This window comes from Cupressus sempervirens, chromosome 10, assembly GCF_028749045.1.
Source record: "Cupressus sempervirens isolate cs-2001-9-10 chromosome 10, ASM2874904v1, whole genome shotgun sequence".
Taxonomy (NCBI): Eukaryota; Viridiplantae; Streptophyta; class Pinopsida; order Cupressales; family Cupressaceae; genus Cupressus; species Cupressus sempervirens.
The window spans coordinates 944,780,435-944,801,299 of NC_143127.1; the positions used below are offsets into that span (position 1 = coordinate 944,780,435).

General features: G+C 36.2%; 1 protein-coding gene across 1 annotated transcript; it reads left to right on the plus strand.

Moving 5' to 3' along the window:
• Window positions 1-2,560: 2,560 nt before the first annotated feature.
• Window positions 2,561-9,458, plus strand: LOC149537086 (small COPII coat GTPase SAR1A). The gene is made up of 3 exons (XM_089807061.1): window positions 2,561-2,965; window positions 6,111-6,242; window positions 8,859-9,458. Exons 1-3 carry the CDS (start codon window positions 2,837-2,839, stop codon window positions 9,177-9,179), a joined length of 582 nt encoding a protein of 193 aa, XP_089663187.1. The 5' UTR covers window positions 2,561-2,836; the 3' UTR covers window positions 9,180-9,458.
• The last annotated feature ends 11,407 nt before the right edge of the window (window positions 9,459-20,865 follow it).

Below are 20,865 nucleotides of genomic sequence, written 5' to 3' on the forward strand. Positions count from 1 at the left end.
CTCAATTTTGAAATTATGAGATATAGTAAGGAGTTATATTGCTCATAATGACTTAATTGATAACAATAAAAAGATATGTGGGGAGAGGCCCATATGGTAGAATTTTAAGTACAATAATAAACCCTTAGCCCTCCTACAAGGATGGTTTGCTTAAGCACAAGTTGATAAAGGTATGATAACCCTTATAATCAAGGAATCTTAGTTGATTACATGGTAGGAACTTCATGACAAATTTGACATTCCCCTCACTCATAGGAGAACCTACATTATCGCGAGACTTGCTTGGTTATATTTTTCCCTACCTAAATCTTGTGTATCCATTTAAAAAGACACCTCATTTTCATGTGGTTGGATGGTTCTCCTCTTCTTTGTGTTAAAGAGAAATATATTTAGTCATTTCTCTGTGATAGCTTGGATATGATCTCTAGTTTATTTGTTGCTTGGAACAAAAACATTAGCCAGGAACATTGACAATCAATTATGTCGTGCATTTGGACTAGGGCTTTTGAACTAACGAGAAATATTTTTAGTGCAACCTGTTACTGCTTAAACTCCCAATATCTAAACCTAATGGTGATCTTAATGTTTTTCCTATTTGTAGAGTGTTTGAAACCATCATGCATATTTTCTTTGATTGCGTATTTGCAAAAGAAGTATGAAATATTTTTGGTATCAAATATAAGTTTGATATTTTTCCTATTAGTGTCATTTGGGATAGATCTACTACCTCAAAAAAGTACTAATCATTTTTTACTATATTTTCTTGTGCCATTCTTGATTGTTAAGGAAATGTAGGAATAATCAAAATTATAATGATTGTAATAAACTCCTTACCAAGTCTCTGAGGAGGCTCATACAACACATGAACTTGTATGACAACTGATAGTTACCATGAGGATGACGACATACAAGTTTGAAATTATGCTCAACAATGGGAGAATGGAAGTTTTTACCTAAGAGATCTCACACAGACATTCCTAAACTAGAAGGATGGAAGAGAGAACATCGCTCAAGATTGAATTAATTTTTTTTAATGGTAGAATTTGAAGAACAAAAGAGGAAAGGAAAAACAAATCATTTTGTTCCAATGGAGGTAGTTAACATCGTCCTCTTGACAATTGTTATTGTTAAACGCGTTTCTCATTAAAATTCCATTATAACCGAGATTATCATATTTAGGCGTTAGATGGCCCACTCGTATGGGAAGCATGGCTCAAGGAAATACAAGTCCATTTTTTTACAAGGATAAAATTTGAAAGCATGACTTAAGGAAATACAAGGGTTTTTGAGGGTTTGTGGATGTTTTTGTACATAGAATGGATCTTCCTTTTGCATTATCTAACTCAAAATTTATGATATATGTTACTAAATCATGACAACATTAGATTACTTTTTGCAAGACGACAAACTATAGAAGCATAATGCATATAACATATAAATTATATCTCTATAGGAGGCAATCCTTTTGATGTAACAAGACATAATGTGCCTTCCTTATATTTAATAGGATTTTTTTTTTTTGAAAAGATAAAATATCCTAATAAAAGATTATTCTATTGAAAGAATGAAAATAAAAAATAATTAAATATAGAGTTTGCTTTTTATGCATATTCTTCTTCTAAGTAATAATATTTAAATATAAGTCTACACGAGTAGAAGAGTTGGCTTAGGCCATGGGTTTGCTCCCCATTGGTCTCGAGTTTGACTATGCTATTAAATTTAAGAGTTGAGACAGCTTGCGGGCAAAGGATCTCACCCATGAAGGGATTAGTCTCGCCGTAGCTTGCACAAGCAGCCAAGATATGAGCTACGAGGCCGTTGAGTTATGTTGGAGAAATACCTCCCACATAATACTAATAATAATATTTACTTTTAAATATATTTTAAATTTTTGTTAATAAATACAAAAATCATTACAATTGATTTTAATGAGTAAAATTTGTAAATAATTTGAAAAAAAGAAATATTCCAACCAAATTATTGATTTGAAAAAAGTTTAATAAGAAACTAAGATACTTTTGAAATATGAAACAAATTTAACAAGTAATTATGAACAGCTAAATCATAGAATAAAACCAATTTAGTAATTAATTTTTTAAAAATTTGATATCTAATCCTATTTTTAACATACATTCTAAACATTAGAAACTTCCATCCTTAATAGACTTGCTCTAAACCATTCAACTTCCTCATCTAACCCAAAGGAAATTGACCCACCCACTTTTAAATTAGACAAACCCATTAAAAGTAAAAAACTTTAGTTGATGGAATCATAAATAACACCGAACATCTAAACCGAACACATCGACCCTTCAACCCTGTACTTTGTCACCAAGCCACGGGCCAAACACAGCCGGTCACCTTGCTTTCCTTCACACGGGATAAACCCAACAAAACCGGCAACCGGCGATAGACAGTCGTAGACCAGCACCTTCACAGTTGTCCAGGCCGTATTGGAGGCCAAAACTCTCTGTTCTTTGGTGTTATACACGTCTGTCTTCTTTTTGTCCTTTTTCATTTTTTTATATATTTATTTATAAAAATCTCGAGACTTTTTTTTCTCTCAAGCGAGACCAATTTTTTTCATGATGTTGCAGATCGGCTACCCCTGAGTAGTTCGTATCGGCAGTTTCGCTATTTATTTTGAAGTTTTTTTCTTAGTTCTGTGCTAATTTTTGGCCGATGGTTTAGCGCAAATCTGCATCTGGGTTTTGTTCCGCAGGGTGAAATATCAGGTGGGTCGTTGCCGTAAACATTGATTTCGAAAGGATTTCCCATCTGGGTATTGCTGAGAATTCTCGAGGTTTAGGGTTGAAAATTTTAATATCTTGAGATAATGTTTCTGTTCGATTGGTTTTATGGCATTCTGGCTTCCCTAGGCCTCTGGCAGAAAGAGGCAAAGATTTTATTTCTGGGATTGGACAATGCCGGGAAGACTACGTTGTTGCACATGCTGAAAGATGAGGTGAGTCATCTGTGTTTTTTTCCAAACCTTATCATAGGTTTTGATAACGTTGAGGAAGTTTAGGATATAGTTTCGATCAGTACATAAATCTGGACCAGATTAAATGATCGGAGGTTATTTGATTCTGTAACGTGCTTTTTTCTTCTTCTAATGTTCAATAGGATCTTAGAATTTTACCCTTCAGTTCTACTATCAATGTTTAGTCTAACAAAACGAGATAAGTGATCCTCTTTTGGGTTTTTTGATCACGCTTATCCGTTTTTGCAGAATAAATTGAGCTGGGTTTTGTGATTTCTGTACTGAATAATTTCGATTTAGACTAAAAGTTCTTTCCCTCAGTTGACTTGCCCAGGGCATTTAGATTTTTCATTGCAAGCACAAGGCTCTACAATAGTTGGTCGGATTTTTCATTGGAAGCACAAAGTTCGACATTTAGATTTTTCATTTCAAGATCTTAGGTCTATAGCCTTTGGACCGTCATTATTCATCAAGATTCAGTCTTTCACTTCAATGATCTAAGCCCTTCACTGTCCTCATGCTAAGGCAATGAGATCCATGAATTGCATGTTGTTGCTATGGCTGGACGAAGAAACTTAAATGTTCGTGTGAAGGAGGACCATAGTTGGCGAATGTCATCTAGTCCTGATCAAAGTGACTCCAGAAAGCAGATAAATAAAATGAAATAAACTCTAAGGCGACAAACTGCCATTGATTCTTCCCTTTAAAGTTCGCAATATCTTGTTTCTGTGTTCGAAAGGTCTGGAAAACTACATTTATTTTCTGTGACAGTGAGCAGTGAAAACGCGGAATTGCGTTGTTGGTTCTCTTGGCCCAATTTATGGCACTTCTGAATCGAGCCTACCCCCAGTTGATTATCTGAGTTGTGCCTAGATTTTCTACTTCTTTTTGTTCAGGTGGAGTCGAGGGAAAAGTGTGGCTGTCAAGTCTAATCTAATCATAGTTTCAATTGTATTTCCTATGCGAGTCTAGTTTGTTTAGTTTCAGGTTGCATCTGGCATTTTGGTTTCGTGTCTGTCCTAGTAAACGTTTTGGGGGAGCTGAGATGGTCGTTTTGGAGGAGCTGAGATGGTTGTATTTTGGTGGCTGATCTATCTAATCATGATTGATGGCCAGCAGTTGAGCAATGCAAACGAATCAGTGTCATTGGATATGCCTAAGTGACTGCTTCTTAGAATCAAATTTAGGTTACAAATAACACAGATGAATTTGCAACAATTTCTTGCCTCATGCTCCAACTGCCTATTGAGTTAGATTCTAACATTTAATTTGAGTATGTGCATCAGACTTATGTAATCTAGATGTTGGACCAGGTCTATGACATGTCCTTCAGTTGTTTAGATACTGTGCTTTACAGTGTTACACTGAAATTGTGCAAATATGATTCTCGGTTGTAATTAATCTGCTAGCTTTTTCATTTTTCATTTTAGTATTTTTGGGCTGTGACCATTTAGAAAATTTAAAATGATATGGACTGAAATGATTTCTCAAAATTAAAGTACAGGAATGTTAGATTGCTTAAGCCAGGAATATTTAATGGACTTGCTATTTTAATAAAATATAAACTAGAAATGAACTTGATGAGTAAATAAAAATTTAGGATGTTGGAAAGAGTGGAAAGCAAGGATGTGTAAGGGAAGCGAAGAGACCAGGGTTATAAAAAATATAGTAAACCAATTCACCATCCACTAAAGAATACATCCTGATATTATGTAAAGCATGCATATCCTTCTTAACCAAAATTTAGATATATTGAGTGAAGTCTAGTGCTGAAGTGCTATGTCTGTGTGGAACCCTCTAGTACTATGTGGACACCACAAGGCTTTAATTTCTCATCCATTTATCTGGGACATTTAGCTTTTCTATTGTTTAGACATGGGACAATATGGTATTGATTAGTGGATTCATACTCTTCATTATATTTGTGCATTTATTACCATATGTAGAAAGAAAGACGTTGCGTTGATTGTTTGGTTGGGTTGCTCTCTTATATGGTACCATATTTGGTTGTCTCCGAGTGAGTTGGAGAAAGTTGGTGGTATTATTTCAGGCGCTTCTACAATCAATCATGTAGAAGTATTTTCATACTGTCATTGGTTGGTGAAAGTCTGTTCCCTTTTCTATTGACCTTGTTCTAGTTACAGATTTAGTTTGGTGCTTGTTTCTTCTTTTTGGGATAAAGTTTGTGATCTTATTATCAGTTGACTTCCATTTTATGAAGTTGTCGTGGGTACTTTTAAATTGGTGAATTGTATGTTGTGTATAATATTATGATTGTAATAGGCTTCAAAATATATTTAGTTTATTAAAACCTTGTATTCTATGACTGCTTTGTTCTAAACAATCTTCAAAGTAGTTTTGTATTACATGACCTTGACGAGTAATAACTATGGTGATATAGTATATGATATATTGTGCAGGCTGTATAACTGTCATCGGTTTGGGAATATAATTGGTGTTATCTTTTAGACCTTGATTGATAGGAGAAGTGTTGATTAGCTATAGTTGGTCTCTTAGTATTACAGTGGTTTAGGCAACTCTGTTGGCCCCTTTTTATTTATTTACAGTGTTCTTTGGGGCTGATTTCTTTGGGTTCAGTGTCTTGGCATCATGAGTTTTGGGTCAATGTAATGTGAGAACTATACTAGTGGTCTAAAAGTTTTCTGTTTCTAGGAGCAAAGATTTCATAGATCCCTACAGAGCATCAAGTATAATCCTGTAACATGGGTGGAATCAACTTGTTTTTTTGGATTCTGGTTCTTCCATTAAGAAATTATTATTAAACTATTGTAAATGTTCAATTATTGATATGTACATAGATTTCCTGAAACTTGCATACCGTATTTTGGGTTAACATGGTATTAATTAACTTTTTGGTTGGACACACCCTGTTATGATTTTCTAGTATGCAACGTTTTGACCTCTGATTCAATTATATGTGGTGATTGGTATGATATTATTTGACTTGATCCCCAACAATAATCGTGTCATAGGGTTTGGTTTAACTTAATTATTTTATTTTGGTGTACTTTAATAACCTGCTAATGCATTTACATTTAGCATGAATATATTTTAGATGGAATATAGCTCTCTGTATTTTAACTATTCTTGTTTTGATTTGTGACAGAGGTTGGTCCAACATCAACCGACTCAGTATCCTACATCTGAGGAGTTGAGTATTGGTAAGATCAAGTTTAAGGCCTTTGATCTTGGTGGTCATCAAATTGCACGGAGAGTATGGAAAGACTATTATGCAAAGGTACTAGGTAGTTTACATTGTAATTGGGAATGCATTCATATCCTAAGATTTTTGTAATCTTGCAAATTAAGTGTGCATTTGGTCCACTAGTTCTGTGCTCAGTGATTGCATATTTACATGAAAATTACAGAAAAATATATTCATTGCAAAATCACTTAATAGATTTGATTGCAATGTTCACGTGCCTAAATAGAAAGTTGTTTTATTGTATAGCTTGATTTTCCTTGTGAAAAAATTTCTTGCATTTAAATTTGCTTTCTTTAACTGTTACCTGTTGTGCTGCTGCTTCTTATGTCAATGAGTTTTCTGTTCTGTACTACCAGAATACAAATGGTGGGAACACTTTGTCTATATCAGTGTTTTGTCATTGGCATTCTTTGTTAAAAGTTCTTTGCAGTGTTGTAATCTTCATTGCTGTTGGAGGTTTGTCAGAGCTAATCAGTTCACGAATTACAAGATTTGTATTTCTTTTTTTATGTATGAAAGTTGTCTTCCTTTTTTTCTCATTTTAAGATGCTCAATCTCAAGCAAAATGTCCTGCCTATGGCATTTGCACATCTTAAATTATGAGTACCCTTGGTTTATGTTCTCTGCAATGTTACAAAGGTGGTATGTAATTCGTATTTTTATTTCTTTTGGCAACTATCCTATGGTCAGATATACCCCACCTCGTCATTCTACAAATCTAGCAATTACAGCTGAGTTTGATGTATATGCAATTGTCTTAGCATGTCAGCACAATATTGTCTGAACTTAGTAGTTGTGAGACACTACGGGCTTGTTATTCCATACAGATCTGGCAATTATGGCAGAGATTGATGCATATGCAATTGACTTAGCATGTCAGCACAATTTTGTGCCAACTTAGGAGTTATGAGACTACACACTTCATCTTGTTAGTGTTCTCTGCAACAACCTCTTTAGTTTGGGTAAAAACATACAAATGATCTTTGAACAAATTACAATAAGAATTGTATGAAACTGGCAGATATGTAGGAACATGTTTAGTTTAACTTTACATCTTCACTGTTGTTGATGTTTGATCTAGTTCAACTATTAACTACTTTTGTCAAACCAGGGAATGACTTGTGCACAGTGTAAGAAGCTTTTTTCTTTCCTGTGCGTATGAAGAAAATGTGACCTCCATGCCCATTATGAGCAAATACATCAATGCTACTTCCCATCAACTGATGCCCTCTAATGGTACCAAGATTCTGAGACATTCTGCTAAAGAAATCTACCATAGATTTACAAATTTGAAATATACTACTAGTACTAATTTGAAATCTATCATCAATTAAGCAAACTTGAATGTAATGATAGATATTTATTGCCCAATAGTAAAATAATACAACTTGCAAAGATATGATTATTGATAGTTTAATTGGTAATCTGTTATATGGGGCATTATCAAAATAGCACCTTCCAATTGCCTCGTCTGACCTGGAATTGCCTAGTTTTGTTCTTTGTCGATTCCAGACTATTTTGATGCAAAAAAGGTGAATGCAGTTCAATTTGGAATCTGATTTTTGGATGAATCAAACCAGGGAATGACTTGTGCACGTTGTAAGAAAGCCTTTTTTCTTTCCTGTGCATGTATCAAGAAAACGTGACCTCCATCTATGCTACCTCCCATCAACTCATGCTGTCTAGTGGTACCAAGATTCCAAGACATTCTGCAGGAATACCAAAACTCAATGCGATGCATGTTTTCATTTGGGTGAGGTACACCATGGGTAATTGCAGTGTGCTGGTGGTGATCTCTATTGATCAATGTGTATATACATTGTATATGGCTTCTATTCAATTGGGCAATGTTGGTATTGCCACTTCTGAGCACATTGCAGTGTGTAACAAATTGTGTAGATACATGTGCCATGACAATAAAAGCTCCAAATTAGTAGTCTACGTTGTCAAGGATCTGACATCAATTGAGCAAGACCTCAATAATTGGCCTTATTGAAAAGTGGTGGAAAACTTTTCATCCTAGTTATTTGCATTCAACTTAAATGGTATTTGTCTGAGACATGAGTGTGCTTTTTTCACTGCATGTTGTAATCATTCAAAAGAGGCTTGTATGCATTTTTTTGCGTTGTAAGGTTTTCTGTTATGGTCTTTGATTTTGCTGCTTTTTGTATCATTTCTTAGATTGTGAAGGTTTTCTAGACTGTTTTATGGCGCTGCATCATGGGAGACTATCATGATATCCATTTTCCATTTTTTATTCATTAATTGCGAAGACATTACTATTTAAAGTATAGAAATTGACTGTGTTACAAGGTCTTTGGGAAACTTAAAATTGAACATAGTTGTTTCTGGAAATGATTGTGGTCTTATTTGAGACTTAAAATCGATAGCTTATGAGTTCAGATTTCATTATCAATTGCTATTGTTCTAAAATTTATTCTTCACACTTTCTCATGTTTGTGTTCTTGAGTTTATAATTGTTCTAGAAGATTCAACAGGTTTAACTGTGTTATCAGCTGTTGGCATTAGCTTGTAATGTTCAATTTTTTTTGTGTGTAACATCGTAAAAGTTTCACTGTAGGGTAATTGCAGCAGAAAATACTAGATGTCATCATTCATAATGGTATTTATTTACTTCATTACTTGCAGGTTGATGCTGTTGTTTACCTGGTCGATGCTGCTGATAAAGAAAGGTTTGCCGAGTCCAAAAAGGAGCTTGATGCTTTACTTTCAGATGATTCGTTAACAAATGTGCCTTTCTTGATATTGGGAAATAAGATTGACATACCATATGCAGCATCAGAGGAAGAACTACGCTACTATCTTGGGTTAGCAAATTACACAACTGGTAAAGGCAAGGTAAACTTGGCAGACTCTAATGTTCGTCCAATCGAAGTCTTCATGTGCAGTATTGTTAGAAAAATGGGGTATGGTGAAGGTTTTAAATGGGTGTCTCAGTATATTAAGTAGGTTAATGACTGAGATGAAGTGCGTTCTTGTATTTAGCCAATGGCATAACAGTATCTGAGATCAAGTAATCCTAAATTGGTTAGTTTTGGGGCGTTATTGGTTAATCAAGTTTAATAAATCAAGGCAGAAAGGACTTTCTGACAAAGAAAAAAAAGCTGTTTGATATGGTTCTTTTATCATTTATCAGGTATGTACCCGACAATATGAATTTTCTAGTATGGGATTGTTTGTTTCAAAAACCATCAAAAAGAAGAAATAGCTCATTAATTTTCGGAAGAAGCTTTTATTGGCTTGGTGCAGTAGTGTTTTTGTTTTGTTATTGACATTGTGACGGTAAAACAATGAAAATCATTTGTCTGACAACAGGGAACTTTCTCTTGTGGAGTAGTAAAGTCTATTATAACTTTTAATAACAAGGTTTCTAGAAACTTAAATGTGAATTTTTGTTTTGTTTTAGTTTCGCTTTCCATGATTTTCAGTGACGAGCAAATTGTGTTACACTTATGCATATTAATCTGTGTGCTGTTAATGGACTTGTATTTTAGATAAAATAACTTTTAGTTGCTAATGGAATTCATACTTTCAGCCCAAGGATCTACGTCTTCAAGTTTTGGCCACTGAACAGAAATGAAAACTAAATTCACTTCATAATGGAAAACTCGCACTGAAAGTGCGAAAAGAGTGTGCAGTAATATGAGCGACAAAAGAGTGGGATTCGTAGAAAAATGTAGAGTGCATTATATAAAAGGAACTTGAATTAATAATATTTTCAACATTTTCAAGGCAGGTTGTACATCGATGCTATACTTGTGGGATGTGGTTATCACATGAATATTTGCAGATCTTCCGCATGTTAACAAATATAATCACTTCGTGGCTAAAGATAATCGCGCCGTTGAGTTTAATTAACACAAATTATATTCGTACACCAGATTATTATTGTTGCATAAATCTTTATTATGTTACAATCAGAGATGCAACGGTAACTTAATGGCGCAATCAAATATAATAGGTACAGAATATGCGCAAGGTGATATTGAAAATATAAAATATATGAAAATGATTTATAGATGATAATTTTATTATTTTATTGAATGAAATGTACAAGAACAATTACATGTGAGAGAGGAGATTACAAAATAGCTGCGCAAGAGTAACAGCAGTAGGTCAAAAATGCAACAAATAAAACTGCAATGCATGTTACTAGATACTGTAGCAAAGCCACACAAAGCAGCCCTTTCAAAACTACAACTTACGGAAATCGGAGCTGGAAAAAATAGCAGCAGTCGCACAATCTGAAAATATAAGCCAGGCAGAAAGCACCTTAAAAGTACAGAGCAACAGGAACAAAATCTTGCAATAGAAATGAAGTTAAAAGCAAGGACTCCTCCAAATGTTTCCTTGACTCTTATTTCTCCCAAACTAATGGCTCGCTGAAGTCTGTCCCGGCAATCCCGCTATTAGAGCCAATCCAATACTTGTTCTACAAAAATTCAGTACAGTACTCCAAACATAGTAAGTGTAGTAGGTATCTTCGGAAAAGTATTCAATAGTGGAGCATCTTCCATTATTAGAAACATCATTTGCTGATTGGAGGTATTGGATAAAAATTGGAACTCCAAAGTTGGAAGAGGAGAAAGATGTACGAGAGCGGACCCAAAAGTTGAGTATGTTCCAAATTTTGTAAAGTTTATTTTTTGTTTTAATATAATAGACCAAGTTGTAAGTGTTGATGAGGAATACATATAATTAATTGAAATGTATATTCTGGATATTTTCAAATGACAAATTATGATATCACACAAGTGCAACAATAAAACATTAGCGTATAACTATCTGGATGGTTTTTGGACATCTTAATAGAAAAGATGCTAATGTGACATTGCATTTTAAATTGATTAGTTTTAAAGTCATAGTTATCCTATTCGGGGTAAGTTTATATTATCTATCTTCTTTATGAAAAGTGCAGATTTATTGATGTGGCAGTATATTTGATAATATAATTTTTAAAATAATGTTTATTAGTGGAACTTGCTGAATGCTCTGAAATTTCTATGTAAAATTTTAAGAAGCACAATTTTAAGATGATCAATAAGTTGTTCTTCCTCCTACATGTATAAAGAAGAGTCATTTAAAGTTAAAAGGAAAAACATTTTGATCTGAAGAAGTTTCGAGTTCAGTTTTTTAATTTAAAAGTTTAGGTTATATTTAAACTACATAAAAGATATTAATTAAGTTTTAAGAAAATTATCAAATAGTAATTGGAATTATTCACCACAATGTTAGAACAGATTTACAAAGAATATGCTTTTAATATATTTGTTGATAATTTTTAGGCACATACAAATAATCCTCCTAAAATAGAGTCATCATTTTAAAAATCATCATATTGATTTTTTAAAAATTTGGAACAAAATCTATGTAGGGTTTGGATAATTTTATCTTTTGAAGCTATAGATACAATTTTTTTGTTGAGCTACTACTCATATCTAGTTAGGTCTCAAACCTATGATTTCTATGTGTTTTCTTGGATAGGTGATATATATATTTTCATTAATATTATGAAAAAGTTGCATTAGATATCCAAAATGCCATATTCTCATTTGACCCATATGCCATCTACAAATCAATAATTCTTTGGACCTATTTTTGTCTAAACAGTACTTCTTGTCATGTACTAGATAACCATGATTTAACGTCAAAATGGAGTATGCCTAACTGCTAGCTATATTTCTCGGATGAAATACATTGTGCTCACTCTCACAAAATGGACCAATTGTGCTAAACACAATCCCCTAGTCGCTACTTCCTAGGCCTCATCACTATTAGTTGATTGTTTGATTCCTTTGGCTTGCATTTCTCTTGTTTTTCTTTCTACCCATATTTTTCAACTTCATTTTATCCTCCATTGATTTCAAAAACACCAATAACTCTTCCCAACCTCTTTGGCCTCTTCTATTCTCATTTCCTTTCTTGGAGAGGTGATATAGATGTTTATATTAATATTATGGAAAAAGTTGCATCATAAATCCAAAATGCGATATTTTCATTTGACCCATATGCCATCTACAAAGCAACAATTCCTTGATGAAATACATTGCTATCAAAAAATGGACCACCGATGCTAAATGCAATACTACTTACTACCTTGGGGCAAAATAATCTTCCTTCCAAAACACAAGGATGGCCTCTTTGTTTTCGTTCAGGATAAACATACCACCCCTAGTGTCCAATTCTTTGATTCCTTTGCCTTGCACTTCCCAAGGCTTCTTCCTGCCCCTATTTTCCACTTCAATTTCTCCTCCATCGATTTCATGGTTGAGGCACATCCTTAATCTGATTCTCAAGGTCGACTTGACTTCAAATCCAAGTAGCTATAGAACTATCATGGTTGGGCACACATTTGCTAAGCTCTATGCTACAACATTGAACATTACTCTTTCTAGCAAGCTTGACAAGAGAGCATGCAGAGCCAGTGGTCAGGCTGGTTTTCAGGCTAACTACCAGACCATGGATCACATTTTGATCTTGCGGGCTATCATCGAGAAGGCTCGTCATCGCTTTGCAAAAGTCTATTATTGCTCCATGGATTTTCGTAAGGCCTTTGATACCATCTCGCGGGTTGCCCTTTTCTAGAGATTGAGAGACATCGGGATTTCAGATATTCTGTTGACTACTATTATGAGATTATATGAGAGTGTTACTGGTAGATTCAAGACGCCAAAAGGTTTCTCAACCCCTATTCAAAGCACCATTGGGGTGAAACAGAGTTGCCCTCTTTCCCCCACTTTGTTTGGTATTTATATTAATGAGTTGGAGACCTTCCTCAGAGATTCCTCACTCCCTACTGATGGTTTCTACCTGCATCACGTCTTGATCTCCATTCTCTTGTTTGTTGATGATGTGATCCTTTTGGCCTCCTCTCTAGAGAGTCTTCATAGGCTCCTTGATGGTTTGGCCTCCTTTTGTGACCTTTGTCAACTCTCAACGACCTTGAGCAAGACTCTAGTTGTGGTCTTCAACTGCTTGGAGACCTCTCATCTGCACTTCTTCTAGGGTCATGTGATCGAGATCACCACATCATACATGTACCTTGGGGTCAAGCTCTCTGGACCTCACTTCAATTCAAGACCTGTCATCCAACCTAGAGTTAGTAAGGGTATGGGCTCCCTTGCCATGCTCGAGAGACAATGCTTTAGACATCACTTCGAGGACACTTCATCCAAGTTGTCCCTCATTGACTCTTTGATTAGATCAACGGTTCTTTATGGCTCCGTGGTTTGGGGGACCTCTCTCCTTGATTCTGACTGGACTTCCATTGACTGTGTCCAGACCCTATTTCTTCAGTGTATTATCAGATGTCATCAGCTCACCCCCCACAACATTGTTTTGGTCGAGTTCGGGGCCCATACCTTTAGGTTGGCTACCATTTTTGACTTGATTTGGTTTCTTCATCGTCGTCATGGTTTTGCAGAATCTGCGGATGATTGATATAGATACTCTTACTTGGTTTATTGTTCCTTTGTCATTGTGGTGGATTTTGATCCAACATCCCGAGCCCGTTGCTGGTTTGTGCAGGCTTCGTCTTTTCTGAGCTCGATTGGGATTATTATTGACCACTTCCCCCCTTCCAGTTCTCAATTGATGCTCCCGCCCACCTCCTCCCCTCACACTAGGAGTTGATAGGCATGTCAAACTTGACATTTACAGACAATACATCATCACAACTTGGTGTAACCCTACTTGTGGGTTACGCTCGAAGATGGCCTTTAATGTCGACACTTTTTGTTCATCAATGATGGTATTATTGTGCCCCCTAGCTACTTGTCTTAGCATTGGTGTCATGCCTTATGGATCTCTTTGGGCTCCTTCAGAGTTGGCTCCCACCGACTTTAGATTCAGACTAATCACCACATGGACAAAGAGGACTGAACTTGTCACTTGTGTACATTGGGTACGATCAAGATGGAGATCCATTTCATTTTTCACTGTCCCACCTACTACGAGATTCGTGGGAGATTCTATTGCTTATTTAGGTAGTGTACCCCCCTCGCGGCCTTCTTTAGCTACACAAACCAGAGATGCCTTGCACTGTACCTCAGAGAGACCATGCAACTCTGCGACCACACCTTACAACTCTTATTCCGCTAGAGAGTGGCCTGATTCAACTTATCATTGCTTTATTCTCTCCCTTGTCTCTTGCACGTGGGACAAAGCGGCCGTCTAGTGCCACCACCATCGCCAATCACTCTAGATCTATGAGACCTTGTAGTAGTTGCACTCATCAGTGACACCCTCCCAACATGTCTCGTTGGCAGTTTAGGGCACTTGATCACCCTAGTCCATACCCTTCGGTGCTTGGCTTCTTCTTATCGAGGAAGGACCCTTAGTCCTGCTAGCGGTCTTTTAACTTGTACATTTTTTTAGTCCCATAGAATCTTATGGTGTCTTGTTGGACATTAATAAATTTATCTTATCTTATCTACTCTCTTTTGCTTTCGCGTAGATGTTCTCCACGCTAAAAATAACTTGTAACTTGTAGTTTCAACCACCACTCTCCACAACCCGTCCTCTATCAATAAGCCTACGCTCAACCTGATATAAGTATCATCCTTATGACCCACTGTGGATTCCTCACATACTGATGCTATCACTCGCAGAGCCTCCTCTTTGGTTCCAAGTTGTATTGCCCAAGCAAGAAAAGCGAATGAGATGTCTAGGTTAGTTCTTGGCATAAAGTATGGGACTAGAAATCTTCCTTAAACCTTACCACGACACAGTTCCAAAATTGTGGACCATCAATCTTGAAGATTGGCTTGTTGCTTACGTTCCCTATAAACACTTGTAGTTGATTAAGAGTGCCTAATGAACAATTTGCCTCTATAGCTCCTTCCCTCTTACTACTATAATCTCGACTTTGTCTCCCTTTTTTATTCAACCCACATGATAGAATATCTCAATTTTGGAGCTTTCCAAATTGTTCTTGGGGTCAAATAATTTTGGCTTCAATTTTTTTGGTGAATTCTTTGGGAAACTCAATGGGACTTATTTAACACATGGTCTCCATTCTTCACCAACCTTTGCCTCAATGTTTCATCATTACAACCCATGTCTATCTTGGATTATTTAGGGATGTTATCTATTTGTAAAATTTTGAATTTAAGCAACTTCTTCCCATAGTAAAGCGAAGGCACTAACATGCTTACCAACTTATATTGATTTCTTTTTGTTTTCTCTATTAAAGTCCCATGCTCATCTCAATTCCATGAATCAAAATTAGACCCATCATCTCCTAGATCCTCAACCACTTCTTCTATTTCCCTTTCGTTTAGGGATAGTCCCACCCTTGCCTTTGACATTGTGTTTGCAACCTTATTTGCCTTCATTCTAACATGAGTGATTATGAACTTTGTGAATAATTCTAACAAGGATATAATTCTATGAATGTATTTATTTAAATATCATATTCTCGACTTTCCTTTGATAACATCATTGATTATTATCTAAGAGTCTCCCTTCAAAGGGAGTTTCGTTACCTTTAGTTTAATAACCATTCTTATAGCTAGTAGTGATGTCTAGACCTTTGCTTTGTTGTTTGTCTCTTTTGACAATAATTTCTCTCATTATCTGAATATTGCCTCTAAAGCCCCTTAGTAAGAACCTTGCCCCTGATTTCCTTCCAAGACCCAACTAAATGAAGTTTTAGCCATCATCTTGTGACTTCCAAGATTATTGTTTAATCCCTTTTGATTTTGAAAGAGGTTGAGCCCTTAAATGTCCATTAATAAGCCTAAATTTAACTATAGACTTGAAAATATCTTTGAGCATTTGTTCTTCTTTGTTGCTTAGATTCAATATAGATTTGTCTTTCTAACAATGCTCTCCCCTAAGTTCCCCCTCCCCTTTTTCTACCCATGACTGCTTCATTTGTTGCTTCAAGTGATGAAGTTTATCTTGGTATATTAGCAATTCTTTGCCATCCCATGAATTTGTCCAAAACTTCACGTTGTTTCCATTGTCCAATTTTCAATAAATATGATTGGTTATGACTTGTCTATAACGAATTAAGATATTTCACAACGAAAAGCTTCTTAGTAGATCCTTCACTATATATATCCTTTCCCTCTCTACATTGTCAAGGCATTTAGCTTCTAAAATCCACACCTATGTTTTCTCTGGATGCTAATACATACGCCATAATGATTTGGCCCCCATCACTTCATTTAAAATATCCCGTTAAGGCATAAACCCTCATTTCCAACCTACTCCTAAAGCTACATTGTAAGGATTTGAGGTGCCTGGCTTGGCTTTTATGCCATATGATGGGCTATAGTTGACATTTACCAACTAGGATCTAAAGGGAGGACTGTTTCTTTGTTGCTAGAGTGGAGTGCTCTACCAAGTAAGTTATTGTGCCCTCTGTGACAATCAATCATTTGTATAAATGTGACTTATTTCCAACATCTTTGATATGTTGATCTTGTAGAAAAGTTGTCTGGACACTTATGGAGTGGAGGGAGTTCTTGGGACAACATGAGAAAAATTAATTCTTCTTCGTGATGATAATAGGAATAATTTGCCAAAACATTTTGAAAGTACATCTTAAACAATAAAAAGGTTATAAGTGCAACCTCTTTTAAATGTACTAACTTTAAACAATCTGAATTTATTTAATAAATGGAGATGGCAAAAGAATTCCCTTGTCAAATGTAACGAAGATTGGTAGGATGTCTAGTAGAAATTTGTAGGTATTTAGTTGTTGGTCAAAAGTTGGTGCTATATTTTATTCTAGTGTTACATGATTTAAGGCATTTACAATAAATCAATATGTCCTAGCTTGATTTTAGATAGACAAAAGGATAGAATAAAGCACTTTAGAAATATGAAAGAGTCATTGAACGAGCTTAATAATTTGATTTTGCATAATCCCTACTACAATCATTTCATGAAGAAAATGAATTGCCCCAATCCTTTCTTGGAGAAGAAAAGATGGGAAATCTTCCATGTACAATTAGTACTCAATGTTTATGCCCTAAATACAATATGGATGCGAGTCTCATAAAGCTCAAAGTTGAAATGATGTAATGCAATTAAGCCAAGGGCATCAAAGATGAAAAATCTAAACTAGATCTACAATTGTTATAAAAGAGATGAAAATCAAATTTTGGGTTGAAATTATGGTTTGTTAATGGAATATCGACCAATCTTGGTTTGTTATTACACTTATCAATTTCTCTAATATCTTCATGATCAACATCCGAATTTATTGTTGAAGTTTCTTGATACTCAATAGTTTGTTTATCTCAAGTCTCAAGGCATTATGTTGCAACTAACTTTTTCTAGCCATTTAGATCTAAGCATGTATCTCTTTATTGACTAAATGGAATTATAGGTGGATTGAATCCTCTCTATAGTGAAGGACCTAACAATCTAAGAGTAGATGAATAACAAGTTATTTCAACTCTAGTGTGCCCTTCTAGAGCTGAAATAATAAATCAAAATGTATGGAATATAAAACAATTACAAAAATATAATATTCTTATCTTTAAAAAAAATTATATTCTTGGCATTTCTACAAAGACATGTTTTTTCTTAAAAAGAAATTATTTACATTATGAACCTATAAAATTATAAAAATGACATATTATTGATAAAGTGAAAATCAGGTTTCGAAGGGACCCCAAACCCTTTACAACATGACTATAGATAAAGCATTTAGTTCAACAAAAATATGACAATGATAAAATACACTAACAAAAAGGACAACTGACATAGATAAATAATAAGCCATCATGCAAAAGTGCACCAACTTAAAAAGTTCACCAACATGCAAAAGAAATATTTAGTGCTTACCAACTCTTATTAGTCCTTGCCTATAGATAGGCAGGGAACTAATGTTTTCAGTGAGGGTCACAATTAAATTTTACAATAATTAATAAGTTTTTAAAGTTTAAAATCAATTTATTTTTAAATTAATATTTAAATTAATATTTAAACAACAATTACTAATTTTTGACTAGCTAATAGCAATTTAGTCAGGGGTAATAATCATTTTTTGGCAGAAAAATTAGATAAGATAAGATAAGATAAATTTATTAATGTCCAACAAAAGATCACAACGTGGGCCTATGGGACTGGAAGCTTACAACAAGGAAAAAGCAGACAAACGGAGCACCAAACGGTGTCCAAAAAAGAAAGAACAAGCATAACAAAAGAAGAAGAAAGCATGAAACATCACGGAAAAGATTAGGTATTTGTCTTCACAGGGAAAAATTCCAACAATGACTGATCTGTGCTGCTACCAGAAGCCCTGTGATGAATTTGAGTGTCACGAGAGGAGTGTCGCTGGCAAAAAGATCCCCTGCGGGGTCTCACCGATCTGGAACAACCCATGTTAGGGAAACTGTATGGTCGCTTCACACCCTGAGCCGAAGTTAAGGGCGAGAAGAAGGTTGTAATAAGCTGTGCTTGGGTCTGACTCATGGGAAATGAAAGCTGTAAAGTATGGTCACGAAGCTGTAAGGACTCGCAGAGATAGAGTGCAATGCAATGCTGATCGGTGTACCTGAAAAAATCCAAGAGGGATCTGCAATCTCTAAAAAAACAGTAAAATCTCCCTCTAATCTCATAGTATATGGGGCATCTGAAAAGAAAATGAATCTCAAATTCTGCCTCTACTAAGGTACAAAGTGTACACACCCGATCCTCTCTAGCAATATGGTGATCGACCTGAATTCGGAGTTTGTGCGAGCCCACCCTAAAGGAGCCAAGGGAGATGTGCAGGGCGTGAGTCCAGTATCTATGTAAGTACTCAGGGCGTAGAATAATCCCATCTCGGATAACTAAGAAGTGCTCAGTGTAGAAAGCCATCCTTGGATGTAGTCCCCCTAGAGGATCCACCCAAGTCCGTGTGATATACTTCCTGTAAATGTCAAGTCTGACATGCCCGTTCAACTCCTGCCGAGAAGGGAGTAGATGAGCTGAGGCATCCAATGAGAACTGGTAGGGAGGAAGATGATCAATGTCGATCCCCACTGAACTCAATAGGATAGTAGCCTGAGCATACCAATCACGGGCTCTAGTGGTAGGATCGACGTCAGCAATAGCAACTGAGGAGTAGTAGGCTAAATAAGGGTATCTGTGTTGGCCTTCCTTCGAGTCAGAAAAGCCACAAAGACGGTGGAGAAATCAGATCAAGTCAAAAATGGCTGCAAGTCTGAATGGGTGAGCACCAAACTCAGCCAAAATAATACTGTGGGGGGTAGAACCGTGACATCTAATAATCCGACGGAGGAGCATAATCTAGGTACACTCGATCATGGCCCAATCCAAGTCCAAAAGAGAAGGACCCCAAACCACTGAACCATAGAGCACTGTGGGTCTTACCAAGGAATCTAGGAGGGATAGCTTAGATGATGTATCCTGAAAGTGGTGTCTGAAGCACTGTCTCTCGAGCATGGCAAGGGAACCCAACCCTTTACTGATCCGAGGCTGAATAGCTGATCTCAAGCTGAAATGAGATCCAGAAAACTTAACCCCAAGGTATGTGTAAGATGATGTAATCTCAACTTCCCAACCCTGGAAGTGAAAATGGAGATGTGAAGTCTTCAGACCGTTGAAGACCATAACCCGAGTCTTCTCAAGGTTCACAACCAGCTGTCTCATATCACAAAAAGATGCAAGTCTATCTAAAAGCCTCTAAAGACCCTCAGGAGAGGAAGCAAGAAGAGCCACATCATCAACAAAGAGAAGGATGGAGATCAATATCTAGTGTAGATGACAACCATCACCTGGAAGCGAGGAGTCACTAAGAAAAGCCTTGAGTTCATCAATGTAGATCCCGAACAAGGTGGGCGAGAGAGGGTAGCCCTACTTCACCCCAATGGTGCTCTGGATAGGATCAGAGAGGCCCTCTGTGGTCCTGAGTCTACCAATCATAGTCTCATATAACCTCATAATAGCTGTCAATAAGATCTCAGAAATACCAATATCTCTTAGTCTATGAAAAAGGGCTGCTCTGGGGATGGAATCAAAAGCCTTACGAAAATCCACAAAATAACAATAGACTTTCTTCAAGTGATGTTGAGCCTCCTTGATAATAGCTCGTAGTGTAAATATATGATCTATGGTTTGGTAGTCTGTCCCGAATCCTGCTTGACCCTTAGCCCTGCAATTCCTCCTATCAAGCTCACTGGATAAAATAGTGTTCAAAGCTGTAGCATAAAGTTTGGCAAATGTATGCCCAATCATGATGGTCCTATAGTTTCTAGGATTAGAGGTTAGCCCAGACTTATGGATCGGGTGAATAATGTGTCTCGACCAAGAGTTTGAAAAATCAAAACAAACCACTCTATTAAAGAGCGTAGAGAGATAAGGGCCCAAGATCATGGTATCAAGTTTGAAGAGCTTCGCCTGAAATCCCTCCTCATCAGCTGCCTTGCTGCATCTCATAAGTCTGATGGCCTCATAAATGTTGGAGGTGGAGAATAAGTGACAATGGGGGAGTGGGCTGGGAAGGGGGGCAAGTTGACCCAGGATGTCATACAACGTGGAGATATGGGAAGCAAGGAGATGAAGGTCGGGGGTGGACTGGGGTTGGCTATGCCTGGGGAACATGATGCGCCAAAACAACTTGGGATAATGAATAAGCATGTCTCGGAGGGATCTTCCCTGTGAAGCAATAAAT